Genomic DNA, 13945 nt, shown 5'->3' with positions numbered 1-13945 from the left:
ATGACCTGGGCTCCATTGCTCCGCCCTGAAACTAATGCCCCCATTCAGACTTTCGCCGCGTCGGCTATCACGAGTCCCATCTTCTTTCATGGTTTCATTTTGGGTTCCCTTGAGATCTGTCTTTGCTGAGAAATACTTGCTTTTCCCACATGTTACAGTAAGAGCTTGTTCCCTTCCTTTCTGTTGTTTATCATTCTCCATCTCTTTTCACTCAAAAAGTACTGAAATTTCTGCTTTTGTGATAACCGATGATGGCAGAATAGTATCACAGTGGAATTTAATGGAGTGTTCTTGATGTGGATAATGAATACTGATTTTCTTTAATGCCCTCTGTCTCTGTCTCTGTCTCTGTCTAGAGTATAGCATTGTCACGTATGAGTTTTTCTTCTTTTCTTTTCTAGTTTTTCTTGTCGGCAGAGTTGTGGGTTGCAAATTGGATAAGATTTGAGTGGCTTTTGTTTTCATTGAAATTTGTTTGGAGATGGGAATCTTTTTGTTTTGATGATGAGATCATATCTGTTTCTTCTCTTGTTGGACACTTCACTTTTATCAGTCATTGTCGCTTGGATTGCTCCTTCACGAGGACTATGTGAATTTCCTCTCCAGTTGCAAAATTATTGAGATGGATATATTATTATTATTTTTGAAATATTAATATATTGATGGAAGGAACCGAGAAGGTTCACAAAATACAAAGAAAAGGAAAAAAACACATGGCCGAACTAGAGAGGACCCACGCCATACGTTCCGTTCAAATCCTTCAAGCACCCAAACTAGTCCTCAACATTACAGATTGCATCTTACATGCTAGCAAATGCTTCCCTTCACTAGCCACCCAGAAAACTGTTTGGACGATCATTCTGTTCGCTAATACTCTCTATTTCGGCTTGAAATGGGCTTAAAAGAAATTTTACGCCCATTTTCGATGTAAAAATTGGTTTAGGCCGAAAGAAACAGAGCCCAAGGAATATTTCTCATTGATTCAGCCAACATGAACCTAAAAATCAAATGAGCAATTTCCAAATTGGACTAATTTTGGGAAGTTGATTTGGATTGTGGTGAATCCAACACGGATATCGAGTGCAAATTCAGCAAACCTAAAAAGGAAAGATTGGTGGATTCACCAAAATACTGTAATCATTTTTAAATTTCAATTTTTTTTAAGTAACATGTTTATAACAACAAATATATTGAAAACTTATATAAGTTATACAAATACATTAGTTTATTTATGTATAAAAACTTAATATTAGGATGGATAAAAGTTCAACCATATGGTAATTGTTAAGTTGCGGTATTATATTCAGAAAGAAAAACCACATAAAATCAAGATGTATCTGAGCTCTGTTTGGTTGGTTGTTGATGGCTGGGAGATTAGGAGAAGAAGAATTCAAACAGAATTAGACAAGCATGGAAGATGGGGAGAAGATTAGGAGGAAGATTTGTGAGTAGTGTTTGGTTGCGCGAGAAAACTAGCGGAAAATGTTGGGTGTCGTTATCAAAATATAGGGTGGGAGAGAGAAAAAGAATAAGACAAGAATCTTCTCCTAGTTCCCCACACAAATTTCTCCATTTTGATGAAAAAATGAGAGAAGATTATGGGGGGAACATCTCCGCCACATAGGCGCCACCTAGGATAAAATGCAATAATGATGTCTAGAAGTTGTCTAGTGGTCAAACGTCTACATGACAACCAAACATGCTTTGGGGAGATCTTTGGAAGATCTCGAGCATTTGAAACTCCTACAATCCCCCCAAAATGAGCAACCAAACAGAGCATAAAGTATTGTTGTATTGGAATCCGAAACAGCTCCGGCATAGGTACTTTGTATATTTAGAGCCTTTGCCTATTTAGAAGAATCTCTGTAACATATATTAGTAATTGCAACATCTGAGCAAACCAAATGGCTCACAATTATTCAGATTCCAGCCAGTTTTGAAAAGTAACTAACAGTGTTCCTATTTACTGTGAACTTCACAAGATCAGGTCCAGAGCAAAACCTGGGAGAAGAAGTTCCACCTACCAAAACACCAAAAAGTACTTCCACCATCAGACACAGAGTTCAACTCAACTCAATTAAGCCTTTGTCCCAAACTAGTTGGGGTGGCACCAGACACAGAGTTCACATTGCTTAAAATTGTGTGTGGACTCAACTTCATTTGATTTATAAAAAAGGTACCCTTTTTTCTCTACAAATGACGCAACGATATCATAGCAGTGTTTCAAAATGCATATGCGAACCAAATCAAATCGTAGTTGACTCAGATGAAGTGTGATCAATACTCGGTTGATACGGCTGAGTACTTGTTTGACACTGTCATAACTCAGGAGAGTCAAAAAGTTTTGATTGACATTGTAGGGCAAAACGGACTCAGGCAAGAACGCGGCCAAGATAAAAAGGTGTTAAATTTAAAGTGCATTTGGAAACACATTTTGTTTAGTTTATTTTTATTTTATATTAATTTTGAGAGATGTATTTAGGGCAAAAAAGTAATTTTCTGTTTAAGGGCATTATGGTCATCTTGCCTAAGTTTCACATGTGTGAGCCAGACATGTTTGCTCCATCTTTTCTCTTCCTCCTTCCTTTGTATTTCAAATTTAAACCCTCTAGTTGAAACTCTAAACCCACCACCGCTTCCCTAAGCACTTAGGTCTCCACTTTTCCATACTCACCACTACTTACCCAAGTCATTAATTCTCCATTTCCCATTGACTAAGCAAATCTCCATTTAATCATTTTTGTGGAGATTCTCCACTAAGAAGACCTCCATTGAAGCTCTCTTATGTGCAAGCTTGTGATGTGAAGCAAAGAGCCAACTTGCCCCTTTTTTTCTATTTTTTAAAGCTTTCTTAATTGTATTGTTCTTATCTTATGTTGTTGTTCCATCCTATATTGGAATACATCTTGTTGGTCATTGTTCTTCTATTTCTGCTGTGGATCTTGGGCTAGTGTAAACCTCAGTTTCACTATTTGAGAAGTGGATTTTCCAAGTGTTGCGAAATCCATCTCTCTTTAAAAGGGAATTGCGGCCAGGGTAAAAGTGAGTCAGACTCGGGAAAACCTACGATGACGTGAGGCAGTTTTGAAACTATGATCCAGAGTATGTCTATCCTTTGTTTTACAAAAGACTAAAATGAGGATGAATCCATCAATAGTTCAGCCACTAGCCCTCTACCCTAATGGGTTCATCTCAAACCATGCCATAGTCACCATCTCATCAACCATGAAGCTCGGATAAGATTGAAAAATTATCATGGAAACCCACAAAGATTACAGAAGAATGGAAATTATATCAGCATGAAAAAAAAGAAAGAAAAGACCTAGCAAATAATTTCTATGCTTCAAAATCAAGAAAGATATGGAAGTCTCTGAGCAGCAGAAATCAACATACAAAGATATAATCTTATTCAATCAAAACCCAAATCAGATATAACAAAAACTAAACCCTAAAGAAAGCAGGATATCCATATTGGCACAGAAAAATTAAATAAGAAATCGGAATTTTGGGACTTACTGGAAAGGTTCAGCTCGAGAAGAGGAAAGAAGAGACATTTCAAAAAAAAAAAAAAAAAAAGAGGAAAGAAGAGTCCAGCGTTCCACGTGGTCACATCCTACTTTTGCCGATGTTATTTGGTATCTTGGAACTAGCTATGTCTCTTGTTTGGTTAACACTACTTTATTCTGGAATTAGTTCTATTTGCTATTTAATTAGGGATTAGGACTATACCATCCTTAGAATTAGTGTAAATGGGATTATCTCAGCAATTTCGCAGTAACCCATATTGAGAGTAAAATAACATGGAATGAGGTTTGATCCTATTCATGGGGACTCCATAAATATCTCATTCCAAATATCGAAAGTTCATGATTTGGTATATGCTCTTTGAAAACTTCATTCTCCTTGCTACAAGAATTTTTATGGATTTTTTATGAAAGCGTTTAATTTGCATCTCTTATATGGAAGTTTCATTTTCCCATAATGTATCCTAAGTTTTGACCTAATTCTTCTTCTCATGATCAATTCAACCTCTAATAAAATAGATATACCTTGCTAATATTTCATCTTTAAAATAGAATTTAATAAAGTGAGGATTCACATTATTTAAACAAAGGAGTGTAAATATAATTTAAGCAATCCAATTGAAAGAATTTCCATCCAATCTACAACAAAATTTCCCATACAACCACACATTTCACAATTCATGAGGAACACACACAACATGTAGGGAGTGTCACCAGATCCACTTCGGATCGGAACCACCCACGTCTTCTTCATGATTCATTCGGACCCCTTATCAGTCAAATCCCTTTTGGACTGCTTTTTTGAGTCCTACTTTCTAAATCTAGGCCACTCTCCATTTCAAATTGGATTGTCCGTCGAAGAGTTCTAGGTCATTACTTATTTTGTGGGTTCAAGCTTGGTCATTACTTATGTTGCGAATCAAGTTGCCGTTACGAAAATATCCCTACTAAATGGGGGGCATTTTTATAGATTGGTGTCCTTGATTTAGATCAAGAACGCTTCATCGGATTTTGTGGCTACGCCTGGCTCACAATCCCAAATAATTTCAGGCCTTAAGATATGAATCCATTTAACAGGGTTCAGTTCCATTTGGTGTGCACAAATTTTGTCAATCTACATTAGGATCCTTCGAATCCATCGGACCTTCTGGATCCATTAACACCCCTAATAAATGCATTTCAGAGCATTGTTCACAGTTAATCAGATATTAAATCCCCAACCCAAGCTCTAGTTGTTCAATCTATTGAAATTCAACATCATTGATCGAAAAAAAAATGCTCCTTTCATTTCAAATCTCAGTTAGAATCAAGTAGCCGTTACAAAGGAATTGCTAAGTAGAGAAGTCAACAACTAATCTAATCTTCCTGATCAAATTCAGAATCATCAGTAGGAACTTCTTCACTCTCAGAGTCACTCAACACATATGTTGCCTTCCCTCGGTTTGCTCTCTGCAGTCTGGCCCTTGGTGCCATAGCCTCACTCCCCTCTTCAGGAGAGCCTGATTCAGAAGAGCTTTCCTTCCCTTTCTTCTCATTGATTTTATCGAACGCAGAACCACTCTTCTTGTTGAATGGAGAGGCCCTCATCTTTCTCACCTTCTTCTCAGGCGAGATTACCACCTTCTCAACAGGCTGTAGCATTTCTGTCATGAGTTTTTGACTTATAATTGGCTTGTTTGGCCCTGCATTTCCTCTCTTTCTCACTGTTGGATTGGAATTTGCAGGCTTCTTGCCACCACCTTTCTTTCCTCCTTTTGGAGCGGGGACTATGGGTTCTTCTATCTCAAAATCATCATCCTCATCGTCGTCTTTCTCTTCTGAAATTGTCTGCATTGGCTCATTTTCACTATCATCTGAAATCTCTGTGAAGGAAGATTGAGCCTTTTTCGCAGCAGCTCTCTTGCTAGTCTCTTTCTTCCTTGGTTCTTTGGTTACTAATTCAGTATCCATGGCTGTAGAACAAACAACAAGATTAGCATAAAATCCCTCCCTAGTCAGCAATTTAGCAGTAAATAAGCTGTTAGAGAATGAATTAGGAAAAATGATAAATGGGATTATAGTCCATAACATACCAGTTTGATCTGAAGGAGAATCAATGTTATAGGCGGCCAGTCGTTCTTTCAGCTCAAGTAGCTCTTCGTCATCTTCATCACTGTCAACTTTAGTTGGCTTTCCTTGCTGCAAAACCAGAACCACAATTCACATATATAGAGAAACTCCATGACAGAATAAAAGGAAACAGAAATGGACTTGAGAATTTGATTTGGCCACACCTTTTTAGCAGGAGCTTTCTTTTGACGTCCTCCTCCTTGAGCATTTTGTTTGACCACCTCAGCATTATTTTCTGCAACAGGTAAAATTAACACATCAAATTTACAAAACCAGAAATCCAACAAATAAAATTTAATTAAACAAGGTATCTTCAGCTCACCCATTTCAGATACAGCACTAACTGTCGCGGATTCAGCGATTGTCTCTGGATTGTTGGCCTTCTTGGTGTTATTCTTTCTTGGATTTTTTGCCACTTGTTTAGAAACTTTACCAGCATTACCCCCCATTCCCTTCACCGCCACCTCGGCTTCCACTTCAGAATCTTTCTTATCTTGTTTCTGCATTAATCGAAAATCAGACAAGAAAATCCCAATGAAACCCAAACAAGCAAAAATTGTAACAACTTAAGACAAATTCATGTTTGGCAGTCGAGGTCTAATTAATACGTACATCAAGTTCCACCATAAAAGCATCAAGATCTTTCCTCCATAGAGACTCTGGTGTCACTTTTTTCAATTCCTCCACCTCATTTGCTAACTTTTCCTTCTGTGCTAATAGCTCTTGTACCTTTTCCAAAGTCAAGGTTCCAATTGGCATCGACAATAAATACTCATAATCGCTTGCTTTCACTCCTCTTGCAACTTCCAAGTCTTCTTCATTTTCTTCTGTTTCAAGAGTCTCCTCACTGTCCGCAGCAACAACACTCTTGGGCTTGTTTGGGAGTGGAGTGAAGCCTTTCTGCTTTAACTCAAGAAACAATTCTGCTCTCTTCCTATTGTTCACAATTATCTCTTCTCTCACCACTCCAAGGATGAACCTAACCTTGTTATCCATTTTAAGCATTTCTGATTCAAGATTATCCAGCAGCACTTTCTGCACGAGATATTAACGAGATCAATAAATTTCCAAAAAAAAAAAAGAGGAATGAAGAAAACAGGACAAAGAATTCTCTAAGACTCCCACCTTTCTTTTTGAGTAAAATTCGAGTCTTATAGGAAAGAACTCCTCTAGAACTGCAAGAAAAAAGAAAATAGTCAACACCAGTTGTATGGGTAAATATGTCCTAAGCAAAAATAACGAAATCTACTTACTCTGTTCTGGGTTGTCATATTTTTTAATCACCCCTCTAGAATCAAATAAGTGCATGTTGGTAGTGCTTATGGAGACAGTGAGCTTAAATTTTTTCGTCAACCCTTCCTGCTTAGCAATTTTCATGTTCTCCTCAGAGAGGATAACCTCAAAATGAACTGTAGTGACACCATTGTACTCTTTGTAGTCCTGTATCCATGAGAATTCTCCTATGAGGCTTAATCCATTTCTATAACAATTTTTATGGCCCCATATATAAATTAGTGCTTTGTATTTTTACCTTGATGAATGGGTCCTTAACTTTATCATTCCCTGACACCAAAGATTCCAAGAATTCCTTGTAATCCTGTGTCCATCTACGGATTGGCAGTTCTGTAACCCTCAACGTTGTCTCGTCAGCTTCCTCAATGATCCCAGTGATGGTGTAAGATTCCTTTGTTGTCGATTTCTCAATTGTTCCCTGATTTGTGTCAAAACATTCTACTGTTTAACATGAAAAAAATATTGTCGAAACTTAACTACTGAAGAAATTAGTCTAGGAAAAGGGAGGGTGACCTTGAATCCTTTGTACCATGGATACATGGGCTGCATTGGCTCGCCATTTAACAACCTTTTCAAATTTGCAACAATATCTCGTGGGTTGTAATTCGGAATGTAGGAGCTCCAACCAGTTCCGATTCCTTCACTTCCATTAACGAGAACCATAGGTAGGATTGGCATGTACCTGAATTGCATTAAACAAGAATGTGAGGCGATCTTGACTTCTAGACACCAAAATAGAGGTCATAATGCTTATAGTTTCTTTGGTTTAAGAAATTTTACCATGTGGGTTCAATAGATTGTCCATCTTCATTCAAATAGTCGAGAAGCATATCATCATCTTTGGGGAACAAAAATCTTGTTACAGGTGATAGACAAGTGTAAATGTACCTGGCACTCGCATGATCTTTGCCCCCCTATTAGAACAAAAAAAAAGAAAAAAATCAGAGATAGATTATGATGGATATATATTTGAGGAAAGGGTTCCTGCGTTTGGGCGCAGATAGCTTATCTGCTCTAAGGTGCTGGAAACATGGGGGAGGGGGCATTGGGGGGGGGGGGGGGGAGGGGTGATCCAAACCATTCATTTGGAAGGCCCCATCATGGATGAGGGGCCTACAAAAATCAGCTCCATTAGATCACCATAAAGTGTCCATTTATGGGGCCAAAAAAGGACAGATACTGTTTGTCCACAAATCTGTCCATTTTTGACACCCTATGGTGATCCAATGGAGCTGTTTTTTGGTGGACACCCTATGCATGAAAGGGCCCATCAAATGAATGCTTTGGATCCTATAAAAAATGTGGCCCCACCCTGTTTCTGTGCTTGAGCGCAGATGAGCTTATCTGCGCTCGAGACCATTTCCTCTCTCTCTCTCTCTCTCTCTCTCTCTCTCTCTATATATATATATATATATATATATATATATATATATATATATATAGTGCATTGTATTGTCGGTTATTCCTTTGTTCATGCTATTACCTGGTGACGGGTGCCGAACTGTCCGTTTGGTAGCAAAATATTTATGTTATTGCTACCCACAAAATTTTGTGCCATACCAATTATGGTACTAGCAAGACTCTGCTCACCATGATGATAAGCTGAGTGCTCAGATACAAAACCAGAGAACTGGGAAACCTGCACGGAAAAAAGATAACAAGATGATATTTAGTAGTCCTCTCCACATCCAAAGGAATTTCTATAATATTTGGATAGTGACAATTAACATACCTTGATCTCTTTAATGAAGTTTCGCTTGAAAGAACTAAAAAGGATCTTCCTTTGGCCAGGTTTTAGGCCATCAACCATAGAGGGGATCGACCGTTGCAAATCCGCCATAGAAAACAATATAAGCTCCTTGTTGACAAAGTCACTGTATTTGATGAGCTTTTGTTTCTGATCTAGGTGAGTCCCTGGCTGCAAAGACAGAGGAGAAGGTGGACTCAGAAATCCAATAAGGAGTGGATCTTCAAATTTGAAATATAGCCAAGTATATGCTATGTCACAAATATCCTTCTCGGGAATTACTCAGCAAGGGAAAATCTCGGGATATTTTTTTTTTTGGTTTATATCGGGTAAATGATGAGAAAAAATTTGTTTTAAAAATCTCAGGATAATTTCAGGATTTTACCGTTTTATCAAAATGTCGGGATAAAAACGTGATATTTTGAAAATATCAGAGATAATTGTGACATAGAGTAGATGGTAGTCTTACCTCAAATTGACGGAGCCAGCTCTTCCTTGCCTCAATCTTTTTCTTGCTGAATGCCAGTTCGATTGCCTCCCCATCTTCATCATCGACCCACATAAAATCTTTCTTGTGTTTGGCAATATCTCTGAAATATTCCTTTCCTTCTTCATCTGTATTAGTACCCAACCCCTGCCAGATGATGATTGTGGAACTTGACAATGAGGATTACCCAAAGTTGAACGTAATGAACAAAAAAATGTAATTATATTGAGGTCAGCAACATGTCATGAATACTTCGCACAACAAACCTTATAGTACTTGATAGACCAGCCTTTGGCATTTCCTCCCAAACTTTCCTTCCATGATTCATACTCAGGCATTGTGTAGAACGACAAGATCTTTTTAGTTTTATTATTAGTCGCCTACAAAAAAAAACCAACAACTAAAAGGATTAGATGCATGCTATTAAAGTATAAAATATTAAATACTGCCCTTCTCCAACAGCTAAAGCTTTTGGAGAAGTCAGTAAGTTTCTAACATGGTATCAGAGCCAAAGGTCTCGAGTTCAAACCTCCCCGACGTCAAAACAAAATCCACATGCAATGGTCGGCCCAAGGTGGGACCACATGTGTAATCCCCAATGTTTCTAACACATGCCAAAAGAGATCCCCAATGTTTCATGATGTTCAAGGCATTACGGAAACACACAAAAATTGGAATGCCATTTTTCACTTGGTATTCTTCTTTGATCTTTTGTTGTTTTTAACTTTTCATTCATTTACCTAACTTCCACTTCAGAAATTTTAGCTGTAGCTACTTAATAGACACAAACCTTCACAACAGACGCTATGAACTCCACTAAGAATGAAGGAATTTTGAGCAGTGACGGCCAGCAGGAATGGAAGAAATTTATCAGCAGACCTTTGATGTGGGGGCCATCAAAGGTCTGCTGATAAACCTTCACATTCATTTACCTAGCTCTTAAGAAATTTTAGCTGTAGCTACTTAATAGACACAAACCTTCACAATAGGCGTTATGAACTCCACTAAGAATGAAGGAATTTTGAGCAGTGACGGCCAGCAGGAATGGAAGAAATTTATCAGCAGACCTTTGATGTGGGAGCCATCATGATCCTGTATCATCAAGCCATGACATTTTTATTATTAGAATAAGGTAGCCAACAAAGATTTTTGGAATGAACCAAGAAAAGTACACGGATATAACCTGATCAGTCATTATCATGAGATGGCCATATCTCAAGGACTTGACACTTTCATACTGCTTATTCTGTTGTAAGCCAAGAATTTGCTTGATGTTCTGAATTTCAGCATTCTCCATGAGTTGCTTATGGGTTGCTTCTCTCACATTAAGCAGTTTGCCTCTCAATGGGAACACACCATAATAGTCACTGCCCACAACAGAAATCCCTGCAAGCTGCACAGATATAGACCAGAAAAGAAAACCCACTTCTATTACTTTTTTTTGATTGGTCGAAATTTCATTAAGGAAGAGGACCCAAGATGGTCAAATGCAAGCGAAAAAAGACAAGGAAAATACATAAAACGAAACGTGGAAAATTAAAGGCTGTAGAAACTCTGACTGCACAAGAGCCACCAAACGAACCCCATCCTTGGCAAGCTTATCCACCACCCCATTGGCGGACCTCCTGATACGGCGGAAGGGGATACATGAGGTGCCCAAAATGTCTTTAATTTCCTCAGATAACTCTGTGAATCTCCACAGGAATACATGAGATCCGCTTAACCATCGGACAAAGTTGAGGGAATCCACTTCTACTACCACCCTGTCTAAGTCTTCTCCACTAACATTTTGATGCCTTGGCGGACAGCACACACTTCCGCGTCACTTGAATCGGCCACTCCAATGGCCCAGCAATGGCCCACTTCATTGCACCCTGTCTCATCTCTTAGGACTCCCCCTAGTACCAGCCGAGCCCGGATTTCCAAGACTAGAACCATCAAATTAAGTTTTAGGAACCCAAGGGCCAGGCTCTCCCAAAACCGACTTCTATTACTGTCTCTAGGAACTCAATAAATTTATAATAAGTGAATGTACTTATGAAACAACTTACAGCAAGAGCCTTAGCCGAGTCTCCTTCCGTCAAAATCAAGGTGCATTTTTCGGAATTCTTTCCGCCGGCCTCATTAGCATCTTTGAGCTTTTCATTGCTAATCCGCTGTCGCTTACTACCATCAGTTTTTTTCAGTTCCTTACTCTGTTTGAAATCCGCCCACGATAAAAGACTTTCCACTATTCCAGATTTAGCCACTGAAATGAGAATGATTTAAATAAGCAGACTTATTAAAGTTGAAGTGTTTTAATTTATTTGTCCATGAAGAAATAGGAATGAAAAAGGAGGATAGGGAAGTAGAGGAGGACTTACCCTTCTTTAGGAACTCTTGTGATACATCACATTTTGAACCAAAACTTCCTTGACGAGTTGTCAAGGTCTCTTTTGTCTGTGAATCAAATGCTGGGTTGTCAATGAGCGCATTGACGAAAATCCACAGATGGTTCCTTACTGAATGGGGCTTCAAGTTGGCATTTTTGTTTTTCTTATTTACAATGGCCACAACATGGTTTGCTATCTGGTTAGTAACATAATCAACATGGGTACCGCCCTTAATGGTGGCGATCGAATTCACAAAGCTGACCTGATAAAACACCAACAAAAAGAATAAGTACTAATGAAAAATGATAAACAAGATGCAATAATAATTGGTGAAAAATGATCAACATGGACACCTGTTGAAAATGGCCATCACTTAGACTGGCACAAATTTCCCACCTGTCATTAACTTTCTCAACAATCCTGTTCAAAATTATGAACAGAGGAGAAAATCAGTTTCTGAAATTAAGAAAAAAATGATGTGTCTTACAATTGAAAATTTTTGGATACAAACCTTGGGAGTTCTTCTGGCCTGGACTTGTTAACGGATTTAAGGTAGAGATTAACATAATCCATGAATGATTTTATGGGTATTCGTTGTCCGTTTAACTCGACCTTGACTGTTTTCCCAAGGCAACCTGCTAAGTCAACCACTCGTTTCTTCATTAATGCGACCACATCTTCTTCCAGATGGGTCATGTTGAACTTAGCCAAGTCAGGCTTAAATGTAACCCTTGTCCAGTTTTCACCTTCCTTGCACTTCGTAATGGAAGGCTCTGATTTAGTTCCCATGTTGTTCGCGAACACCTTCATATGAGAAAAAAAATTCGAAGTAATGTAAACAAGGCAAACCAGTAAAAGTAAACAAGATTATAGAATCAAAAGATCGAAAAAAGGTAATAAAGAAAGATTGTAGAACTGACTAGCAAAACACGTCTAATGCGGAGGGACTTCTTGAAAATTAATATAATTTACATGGAAAAATGAGTCATTTTGCTGGTATACCAAATGAAAATTATGCCCTTGGAAACAGAGCTGAAATTAGAGATTATAAATCACTCCAACAGTGAAAAGAAACATGCATCCTGTATTGCTCTTCTCATTTTTTACATCAAAAGATAAGTAAACAGATATGTGTACATAATACTCAAAAAGAGAAAAAAGTGGTAAGACCTAGAACAACAATAAAAAGAAATCAGATTAATAAAAATATCATAAAAAAAATGAGATCTATCAAAGTAACATAGAAATACAGCAGCACCAATCCTAAATCATCGTTAATCCCAACAAATGATCACATAAACCCAAGAATCAGTCACAGAAATCGTAAACCGGAAAAAAAAAAAACAAATCACATAATAAGAAATGGACAAGAAAACCAGATCTACCAAAGAATCCGACAAAGAAACTAGATCTTGCCCAAGAATCAGATGAACAAGATCAATAAAAAACATGAGAACAAACAAGACAAACAGAAGCAAGAAAAACCAGCCAAACCCTAACAATTAAATGAAAAAACAAGAAAGAAGCAAAGAAAAGTTAGGAACAGGAAAGAACCAAACCCTAAAATTAGGAAAGAACCAAATTCAAATAGCCCCAAATACAATTAACAAAGATCTCATTACCTGTTTATACTTCTTCAGCCTCTTCCCATCTGCAGTCTGAATAACAAACTCAGTCGAAAATATATTCGTAAGTTTCGCACCATACCCATTCCTCCCCCCTGTTGTTTTCTTCTGCGTATCATCGTAATTACTACTAGTCAACAAATGCCCAAAAATCATTTCTGGCACATAAACCCTTTCCTCCTGGTGCATCTCAACAGGAACCCCATCTCCATTGTTATAAACACTTATACTATTCTGTTCAACATCAATATCGACCTTCATCGAATCCATTGATGGGTCTCTTTGCTTGTTATCAGCCGCATTGACAAGGATTTCGTCAAAGATTTTGTACAGGCCGGGTACATAGGTGACCTGGCGATAGACCATTTCGGAGTTTTCGTAGATCCACAGGCTTTGTGTGTGTTTTTCGATTGAGCCGATATATGTGTCGGGACGGAGAAGGATGTGTTCGAGCTGGGTTTTTTTCTGGTAGGTTTCTTCAATGGTTTTTGCGGGGCGGCCATTGAAGTTGTTGCTGGTTTGTAAGGGGAGAGTTTTTTCGAGGGTTGTCATTGTGGGGGAGAAAGGGAAAGACACAGAGATTGTGTACAAGAGGAAGAAAATGAGAGAGAGAGCGAGAGAGGAAATAGAGTGGATGAGTTAGGGTTTTGAAGGAGAACGGTCTAGTGGTTTGAATTTGAATTGGGCGGACTGGGAAATGGAGGGTTGGGATGGGTTTGGGATGATCGAGCGGTTGGGGATTGGTCTCGTTTGAAATTTGAACTGCTCTTGCAAGTTAAGAATATGCC

At 38.3% G+C, this 13945-nt stretch overlaps 1 protein-coding gene across 1 annotated transcript; it reads right to left on the bottom strand.

The window, feature by feature from the left end:
* Positions 1-4732: 4732 nt before the first annotated feature.
* On the bottom strand, positions 4733-13812 carry LOC143846471 (DNA topoisomerase 2-like). The gene is made up of 21 exons (XM_077354906.1): positions 13155-13812; positions 12044-12336; positions 11886-11952; positions 11524-11794; positions 11212-11408; positions 10344-10553; positions 10139-10252; positions 9427-9540; positions 9143-9307; positions 8659-8844; positions 8410-8565; positions 7707-7840; positions 7440-7608; positions 7165-7344; positions 6887-7073; positions 6759-6808; positions 6246-6668; positions 5956-6133; positions 5798-5868; positions 5597-5702; positions 4733-5476 (listed from the first exon to the last, which is right to left on the bottom strand). Exons 1-21 carry the CDS (start codon positions 13707-13709, stop codon positions 4881-4883), a joined length of 4422 nt encoding a protein of 1473 aa, XP_077211021.1. The 5' UTR covers positions 13710-13812; the 3' UTR covers positions 4733-4880.
* Between the last annotated feature and the right edge of the window lie 133 nt (positions 13813-13945).

This window comes from Tasmannia lanceolata, unplaced genomic scaffold (assembly GCF_043159265.1).
Source record: "Tasmannia lanceolata isolate RefF3 unplaced genomic scaffold, GAP_Taslan_0.1 ptg000015l, whole genome shotgun sequence".
NCBI classification, from domain to species: Eukaryota; Viridiplantae; Streptophyta; class Magnoliopsida; order Canellales; family Winteraceae; genus Tasmannia; species Tasmannia lanceolata.
This window is presented reverse-complemented; position numbering and strand designations above follow the sequence as displayed.